The sequence below is a fragment of the Ruditapes philippinarum genome, unplaced genomic scaffold, assembly GCF_026571515.1.
Source record: "Ruditapes philippinarum isolate M1 unplaced genomic scaffold, ASM2657151v2 ctg11864_1_1_1_1, whole genome shotgun sequence".
NCBI lineage: Eukaryota > Metazoa > Mollusca > Bivalvia > Venerida > Veneridae > Ruditapes > Ruditapes philippinarum.
In genome coordinates this window covers 865-11,097 of record NW_026855658.1, presented here as the reverse complement: position 1 = coordinate 11,097, position 10,233 = coordinate 865, and the positions used below count along the sequence as shown (strand labels likewise).

Below are 10,233 nucleotides of genomic sequence, written 5' to 3'. Positions count from 1 at the left end.
GTAAATGATATAGTATCTCGTGTGATGTCAATGATATAGTATCTGGTGTGATGTAAATGATTTATTATCTGGTGAGATGTAAATGATAAAGTATCTGGTGAGACATAAATGATATAGTATCTGGTGAGATTTAAATGATATAGTATCTGGTGTGATGTAAATGATATAGTATCTGGTGAGACATAAATGATATAGTATCTGGTGAGATGTAAATGATATAGTTTCTGGTGTGATGTAAATGATATAGTATCTGGTGAGACATAAATGATATAGTATCTGTTGTGATGTAAATGATATAGTTTCTGGTGTGATGTAAATGATATAGTATCTGGTGAGACATAAATGATATAGTATCTGGTGAGATGTAAATGAAATAGTATCTGGTGTGATGTAAATGATATAGTATCTGGTGGGATGTAAATAATACAGTATCTGGTGTGATGTAATTGATATAGTATCTTGTGTGATGTTAATGATATAGTATCTGGTGTGATGTAAATGATACAGTATCTGGTGTGATGTTAATGATATAGTTTCTGGTGTGATGTAATTGATGTAGTTTCTGGTGTGATGTAAATGATATAGTACTGGTGTGATGTAATTGATATAGTATCTCGTGTGATGTAAATGATATAGTATCTGGTGAGACATAAATGATATAGTATCTGGTGAGATGTAAATGATATAGTATCTGGTGTGATGTAAATGATATAGTATCTGGTGGGATGTAAATAATACAGTATCTGGTGTGATGTAATTGATATAGTATCTTGTGTGATGTTAATGATATAGTATCTGGTGTGATGTAAATGATACAGTATCTGGTATGATGTTAATGATATAGTTTCTGGTGTGATGTAATTGATGTAGTTTCTGGTGTGATGTAAATGATATAGTTTCTGGTGTGATGTAATTGATATAGTATCTGGTGGGATGTAAATGATAAAGTATCTGGTGTGATGTAATTGATATAGTATCTCGTGTGATGTAAATGATATAGTATCTGTTGTGATGTAATTGATATAATATCTATGGTGATGTAAATGATATAGTATCTGGTGTGACATAAATGATATAGTATCTGGTGTGATGTTAATGATATAGTATCTGGTGTGATGTAAATGATACAGTATCTGGTGTGATGTTAATGATATAGTATCTGGTGTGATGTAATTGATAAAGTATCTGGTGTGATGATAATGATATAGTATCTGGTGTGATGTAAATGATATAGTATCTGGTGTGATGTAAATGATATAGTTTCTGGTGTGATGTAAATGATATTGTATCTGGTGGGATGTAAATGATATAGTATCTGGTGTGATGTAAAGATATAGTATTTGGAGTGATGTAAATGATATAGTATCTCGTGTGATGTAAATGATATAGTATCTCGTGTGATGTAATTGATATAGTATCTGGTGTGATGTAAATGATATAGTATCTGGTGTGATGTAATTGATATCGTATCTGGTGTGATGTCAAAAATAAAGTGTCTGGTGTGATATTAGTAATATATATTGATGTGATGTAAATGATATATACCTGGTGTTATGTAATGATTTATTGTCTGAAGTGAATTGATGCTATTAAAAAACATGTGTTATGTAAATAATATCTTTTTTAATGATAGAGATCATATCTAAAATGTATAATGATTATGCGAAATATAAAACTTTGTAATTATTGTCTGAACATCAGGTCTACGAAAACACACATTCCTTTAAAGAAGGTAAATTCTGTTATTGAACGTACGTGTATATGTAATCAAACGGTTGTTACACAAAATAAGTGAGCTTACTTTTTTCTCTGGTGCTCTCTTGCCAGTATTTTCTTTTTAGATAACTCCTCATTTCTTTTGGCCTCGGCTTTCTCTTGCCGAGCCTCACATGCTAGGCGTATCTATTAAAAATGTAACAAAATATTAAAGGCAAACTCAAACTTTCCTTTTGAAACTTCTAAATTTTGTCTAAATTGTATATAGTTATAGTAACAATATAAAAAAATTATAAAAGTCCAAAGTTTCAAATCTTAGACTATTGGCTATTCCTTACGTTCCATATAGTGCCGTTGTTTGTCTTGTGAATTTATAGATGTTTTTAATCAATACACATATTCGTCAATACTCGGCTAATCTCGTTTTTTTTTTCGTTAATTATCTAGCGTTAATGGGCTTTAGTTCATTTGTAGCATTTGTTTGCCGGATATATACATTGGATTAAATATAACTTTATGTTGCAGATTTAATATATCATCTTTTAGTTGATGTTGAAGAGCAAATTTCAAATGGCTTTTACACTTACTATTCTAATTACATTTTGTACGTATGTTATATGAACCTTAGTCTGGACAAATTAACAAATCGTTTATTAAGGAAATTTTGACATTTTTATATACTGACTAAATAGCAAATAGCGCAGTTACATAGATATATCTTATTAATACATATATAATTTTCAAATATACATCAGAAATATTTCCAGGCGGAAGCATAGAAAGTATGTTATATTCAAAAATACAATTTTCAAACATACATCAGATATATTTCCAGGCGGAAGCATAGAAAGTATGTTGTATTCAAAATATAAGATTTATACTTACAGGCCCGTCAGCTGTCTTTATTGGCGGCAATATCGGCTTCATCACTATCGGTTTGCAGTCTACCTCAATGGTAAAAGACTCTCCGCCACGGGATTTTCTATGCTCATATTGAACTTAAATAGAAAGAGTATTGCCAATGAATTATCTTGTTAAATAAAATAAAACAAGTTTTGTCTTCTCAGTACGCAGTTTCTTCTCTTTAAATAAAAGTTTGACGAAAATATACTTACAAGCAGGAAACATATATTCATATATTTTCTAACTGTCACAAAATGCGAGCAAGGTGTGTGTGTTTGTGCGTGTTTGCGTGCGTGCTTGCGTGCGTGCGTGCGTGCGTGTGTGTGTGTGTGTGTGTGTGTAATTCTTACATAGCGTTGGTGTGGGGGCGCGGCTAGCTATAGCCTTCTTTTTCTTTTGACGTCTTTTCTCCTTCCTTTTGGCTATCCAAGTTGAAATGAAACCAAAACAACTTGAAAGCTTCATCTTCTTTTTCTTCTTTTTCTTGTCATTTTCCTGGTCAGATTCGTTCGCAATGTTATCCTTTTCTGCTTTTACATCTTGATCTTTTTTATCAAGGTCTTCATTTTCCTACAATTGAAGAGGAATCCCGAGGGTGATAGTATTACAAATGTGGTGCAGCTTACATCAATTTCATTCAAAGGTTTTCAAAAATGTACAATTCAAATTCAACAAATAATGCTCTTCGATGTTACCAATCCTTCACATGAAAAGAATGAAATCAACCCGGAATATCTAAGTACCAATTATAATTGACAAACAAAACTATTCGGAATAATAATCTTAAGCAAGAACGTGAACTGTCAGGTACACTAACAAATAAGATACACTTAATGTCATTTTGTTCTGTATCTTTACATACATATTGTAAATTTGATATAGATTTGTGGATTGCACCTGTAAGCTTGGACTTACAATCTTAGCTCAAAAAAGATACAACTCACTTAAACCACTTTATAGGCCATTTTATTGGGAAAGCCATGATTATTGAATATTTTCCGTGAAGTACAAAAACATGCTTGTTTCATGTGTATAAAAAATAAAATATAGATATATCCCTCACATTATTGTCAAAACCCTCACGAGGCATTACGAGGACGTAGACATGTAACAAATAACAAATACACCGTGTATATCCAGTACCGCCGGAATGTAGTCAACTCATCATTTTCACGAAAGTAAACAATTTCGTGGAAATAATCTTGATGATGGATAAAGAGTAATGTCTTTGCAGCCGTATGCAGCTATTCATTTTTTACAGTTTCGGTTAAATAAAAAAATATGTTGGCCAGTTAACTTACCGCGTTTGAAATCCTGTCAGGTATCGGCCATTTTTTGCACAATTCTGCGTTACTTATTGCACGAATCGTGCGTAATTTTCACATTCCAGCGTTACTGGATATACACGGTGAAACACATAATATACATTAGATATAATAAAGGTATAAGTCAAGATATTTGCACCTGTGATTAATTTATAATCATTTTTAGTTAGTAATAAGTAGTACTGAAGTATTATGCTAAGCACAAGGGTGGAACTCGAACTTTACCTTATTTCCCGCCTCGTATTTCATTTTCGTGTCTGTACAAACTACCCCTTTATTGGCTGATACATCCATTGATTCTCTATGATTTTCCTCTTTGTCTTCTAAACTCATACTTATATCAACTGCCAGTTGTTCTGCTTCCTGCTTTGGTGTATTTGTTAACTTGACTTCCTCCTCTTCTAATTCTTCGTCACTTGAATCGTAAAAATCATCGCGAAAAAATTCTCTAGGTAAACTCTGTTCCCGTGCATGCGTAACTTGAACCTCTTTAAATCCTCTGTCGGGTACAGAACGACTTCGGGTCTTTTCTGGCCCCTTGTACGTAAATATTTGACTTCTTTTATTTGCCAACATAATCTGTTGTTCCATAAAGTTTCTTTGTATCTGCCCTTACTGGGGGTAAAGATCCCGTACCATCTGAGGGCTCAACTCTTATGACTCTCACCTTATGCGAGGACATTTCAGCTAATGGCAAATTGCAGCGCCCATCATGGATCTCTTTCAGTCCTCATTCTGGTATTGCTAGGAGACGTTGTCAAATGACGTCGTTATGTGACGTCATCTAACTGTTGAAAACATTTGAAACATGATTATGTGACGTCGTGATGTGATATATCTATAGCATAATTCTATGTTAATGCTTTGTAACACCGCAAAACGTCCGTACCGCAAAACGTACGTATATGGACGTTTTGCGGCGCATATCGTCCACATTTTTCTGACGTACATTTTGCGGCAAAAAGGCATGGTCCTGCCGCATAACGTCCATATTTTAAAGTTTATATAATTTTCGTTAATTTTCACCAGTTATTACCAGGTGTTTTTGTGTGTTAATTTCAGCTCACCTGAGTATGCGCCTGTCTGTCTGTCTGTCAGTCCAAATTTAGCTTGAAACCACTCTAGCATCCACATACCCTAAGCAATATGTCAAGAGTTATCTGTCCTTGAATTACAATATCTGTTATATTTCACATTGTTACCACTCCAACGCTTTCATTTCTTCTTTAATCTTGACAATTTTCAACAGAATATCTATGACAAAGTTAGAATATAGGCTAAATCTAACATAAAACAACAACAAAAAACGCACTATATATCACCTTGTTAGTGCTTTCTTTTCTTCTCCATTTTTAAAGTATTTTTATACAGAATATGTATAACAATAAGGTCTCGATCAAGTTCATTTATGAGCTACAACGACTGAATATCTCAAGAGTAATTTGCCTTTGAATTATAAAAATAAAGACATATTTTAAAGTCAAATTATTGAATTGTGATAAAACTGCCATTTCTTTCTTATCAATGATCAGATGTCATTCATACATTTATGACAGGACGGACATCTTGAATAGTTCAACTATAATATTGACCTTGAAATGACCTTGACCTCAAGATCATTATTGAATTTTGCCTAAATTACCATATCTTTGTCATTTACAGATATTTGGATATTGATGACCATTTTCAGACGTAGAATTGAGTACTGATATCAGTTACCAGATTCTGCTTTTTATTTGTAATATTCAATGCTATCTACCCTTGTCATGTGGAGCCTTTATAGGCAGGTGGGTGATATAAGGCCACCATGACCTTTTTGCTTTGTTCAATTACAAAAAAGTGTATAAAATTACATTGTTCAATTATAAAATTACATTATGGCATTCAAACAAAACGCTTACATTACGATATTTTAAAATATGCTTTATTTTTTATTAATAGAACACATTGAACTTCTTTTTCATCAGTTCCTATACGGAAGAATGTTTGTTATAATATACTCTATTACATATTATCTATGTAACTTATAGGCGAAATGTTTTTTCTTTAGGCGATAAAATAATACGGTTTTAGTAAAGGGACGGACTTTCCGACTAACCTATAGATTAGATCATTTTTCAAAGTTATATTTTATGACAATTTCAAACTTGCATTTACTAGATTTGTAGTTCAAAATATTTGAGCTTTGTCAAGCAGAAATAATCACTATCGTCATTTTTTCACATATTGATGATGTTCAAAAATAACAATCTCATCTTTGAGAAAATATTTTAAAAGTTACAGGGTTAGATACTGACCCGATACGGGGATACACGGTTCTGTAGGAAACCATAACGGGACTCAACCCACAGAACCGTATAAAACGGTATCTAACCCTTAAACGATTCTATCACGCCGAAAATCTTCCTCATCGTAATTTAGCATAACCAGGGAGACCATACAACGTGACAATATGTTAATACAGCAAGTTAGAAGAAATATCTTAAAAAAGATAAACGGCGTTGATGGAAAAGATTTTCATGTATAAGAAAGAAAGAAATATAGAGCGGCAAAGCGGACGCAGTTTAGTAATTATATTTTACTTGTTATATCTGTTGCCAAACCATCACTGCCTACTTATTATGGCCTAAGGATTTGGCAACCGAGTCGTGGAAACCCCATAACTTCATTCAAGTGTCTGTCCAAAAATGTTGAAGCTGTTGCAACAATTTCGTCTGGTAATAATACGTACGTCGATCAAAGAAGCACTGTCTTACATTAAGTCGTAATCTACATTTATTCAATTTCAATGCAATACCTCTAATAGAATTATATAATTCAAGATGAATAAATGTCCTTGAAGTATTCGTGAATATATTTTACTACAGAAATTGTGGACGATATGCGGCGCAAATACACACTCTCGCCGCAAAACGTACCAAGTACGATATGCACCGCAAAAACGTCCACATGTGTACGATATGCGACGCAAAACGTCCACACGCGAACGTTTTGCGGTACGGACGTTTTGCGGTGTTACAATGCTTACTAAGACAAAATGTTTTGTAAAAATAAATTGCTTTACATTATAAATATTATAACCCGCTTTTGATATTTACCCTTTCTGTCAAGGGTTAACTCCTCTAAAATGAAAACGGAGACTCGATAAAATATATATAGATATCTATATCATTTTATAAGACTACTTTAATCTTTTTGGTCAAACAAAATGCTTTATGTTGGATGCATAATATTTAGTACGTTGATGATAACCTAGTCATAGATACCTTTAAAAAATGGTCCCGTTGATGGGGACTCCTAATAAATATATCTGTTTATAATGCCGTTGTTGTGTACAGATCACCATCATGTGCTCTATATTTTCGTTTTCGTTTTTCGATGGGGCATTTATGTGTTGGTGAATGCATCATATTTAGCACTATGTATCATTTGTGGAAAGCGCCCCTTTCCAAGAAAGAGCAAAATCCTTAAATGATATCAACATATTATCTAGGAGCATCCAACCTCGTTAACCATATTATTGTTATATATATATAGAAATTAATATTGTTTTGTTTTATTGTAATATTTACATTATTCTGCCTCTCCCAAGCGAGATGTCATGTGAAACCATTCTTCGTTTAATATTGTTCCCTGAAGCTCTTTAGTTTAGCAGTTTTATATGACACAGTGAATCAGCTTAAAGTGTAAGAGCTATTTTCCCATTTACCAAAGAATTATTTCCCGTGAATACACATACCATCTCGACTTCTTGTCACGTATTGCCATGTTTCTATTTTTTGTATGTATATATATTGATGCTTTGTCAATGGCTCTTTTTAGAGCTTTAGTGCAAATAAAGTTCTTCTTCTTCATTTTGTATTATGTGTCATAACTAATTCATAGTCCATTTTTCATCGCCTCTTGCTTAAAATCTGATGGTTTTGAGTAAAATTTCAGTTTTTTTTTGCCATTTCGCAAGTATTGACCTGTTTATTTCAAGTCTTCATCCTTGCCATACATAATTACACAATGATAATACAAAATTGCAATCATAAAGCCCCGACTAACAAATTTATACCAGTTTTTTCAATTGTCTCGGAGTTCTTGTGATGACTCAAAATATGTCCCAGAGTTCTTATGCTGCCAATGTGTTTCTTGTTCACTTTCTCCCCCGTGTTTAACAGTTCGAACTTTTTTATATTTTCGAGTCAGAATGTAGCGTCATGTGTAAAACAAAGGTTAACTCTTTCACTAAATTTAGTAATGAACCTACATGAAAATAATATTTTATTTGTCACATTTCAAAAATAAAGACTGTTAAAACTGGAAAACAATGTTCGTCAATAACTTCAAGTAGATCTATGACACTGAAATTTGATTCAGCTAAATAGCTGAATTTAATGTTCTCTAAATTGAGGAATTTGAATTTTACTTTCCCGCACAAGGAAAGTGGAGTACGCTGCCCATCGGACATACAGTGAGTTAGCCAATAGCGGATCATAGCCAATAACGGGTCAGTCACTTATGTAATAAATTATTTTACTAAATGTTTTGAACTTAAAAGTGTTATAACCTAACAGCCATGTGCATTAAGATGTTAGCTCCTCGACAGCGAAAAAAAAATGTAAACATCCGGATAATTCTAATCAGATTCATTCAGATGCTTTACCAAGCGTTTCCGTTTGTCGCGAAATATTGCGCCAGTAACAACACAAAGTTGCAGTCGCTGCTTTATTGCTGAAAAACCCCAAAAGATATTAGATCAAACCTGGTAGGTATTTGATGCCCAATATGTTAACTATATGCAGCAGCAGCCGTTTAAAAAATGCATGAGGATTTATAGTGATAGCGCTGGTCAATTAAATTGCATCACGTTGTCCAATAGCGGGTCATGCAATTTTCCAGGAAGGGACCGCCTCAAAGTAATTAAACAGGTTTTAGAAACTATTTTTTTAAAGCAAATTTTGGTTTGTATACAAAGAAATATAAAATTTAATTTATTTATGTTATTATTGCAGGTGAATTATGCAGTCCATGCTATAATATGGTGTTTTATGTAGTCTAAACTGCTGCAACATTGAAATATTATTGTTCTAGATTCTAAAATATTATTTTTAACTGTACAGTAACTTCTTTATTTTTAAGTTATCCACCTTAAACTTCAAATACATGGTTTTTCATCACCCACAGGATGTGTGACAAAATTTATTACTTTAGCACAAATTTGTTTTACAGAATTATTTCCCCATTGAACTTTTATTATTATTATGATTATTATTACTTCTTCATTTCTTGAGGTATCTCCTTTTATCTTCAAATGTTTGTTACTTATTATCACACACATCACATGTGATAGATTTATCACTCTAGCAGGTTTCTCTACATTTTTGTAATCAACCCCGGACTTTTGGTAATTGTTCTTTGTCATTACTCACATCATGACATGACAAGCTCATTTGTTTACTTGTTTTATTGTTTCAGATTCTAATGCCTAAGGGAAAGAGAAAAAATATTCAATGTAGTCCAGCCCAGAATGCAGCCTCCTCAGTGGTAAAAAATAAAGAATAATAGTTTTTAAACATGGCTAGCACATAAAAATAAATGCTTTACTGCTGTGCTGTTATTTATTCTTTTTTTCCTAACTTATTCTCATTAAGATTACTTTTTTATATAAATAAAGCTATTGTTAAATCTAATTTTCCTTTATTAATGAAATAATAAGTCAGTATTGTTTAATGATCGAGTCAATTTTGTTTTACATAATTACATGGGTTTTTCTTTAGGTTTGACGTTGAACCAAGCCAGTATTGTTAAATGATGTAGTCAATATTGTTTTACATCATTACATGTATTTTGTTATGATTTTGTTTGTTTATATCACAGAGTTTACTCAATAAGAGAAAATCAGTTGACAATTTTGTTTGTTATTCTTAGAAAGTGTATCCTCATAATGACCACATAGAAGAACATAAAAATTTCTTGAGACTGCATTTTCAGCTTTTGATTCACAACAAGACACTTGTGTTACAGTTAATTTAATGGAATTTTACATAGAATGTGCAAAAAATTGCTTCGATGAGCTGCTTTGTCCCCTGTAACCCTGAAAATAAAATAAATATGTTATCTACACAATTTACAATTCATTGAGCAGATATCTAGATCAGCATTATTACAATCATTATTGTTTTTACCACAATCATGCAGCTGCTGCCACTTGGATTCTTTACTTATTGGTACCCTTTTCACTTTAATACTCAGCGGTAACACATAGTTGTGTAATATTTTCCTGGTTAAGGAAGAATTTGAC

At 32.5% G+C, this 10,233-nt stretch overlaps 1 protein-coding gene across 1 annotated transcript; it reads right to left on the bottom strand.

Annotated features, from left to right (window-relative positions):
* Window positions 1–780: 780 nt before the first annotated feature.
* Window positions 781–5,261, bottom strand: LOC132744052 (uncharacterized). The gene is made up of 5 exons (XM_060732660.1): window positions 4,170–5,261; window positions 2,970–3,189; window positions 2,602–2,714; window positions 1,802–1,902; window positions 781–925 (listed from the first exon to the last, which is right to left on the bottom strand). Exons 1-5 carry the CDS (start codon window positions 4,533–4,535, stop codon window positions 781–783), a joined length of 945 nt encoding a protein of 314 aa, XP_060588643.1. The 5' UTR covers window positions 4,536–5,261.
* Window positions 5,262–10,233: the final 4,972 nt, after the last annotated feature.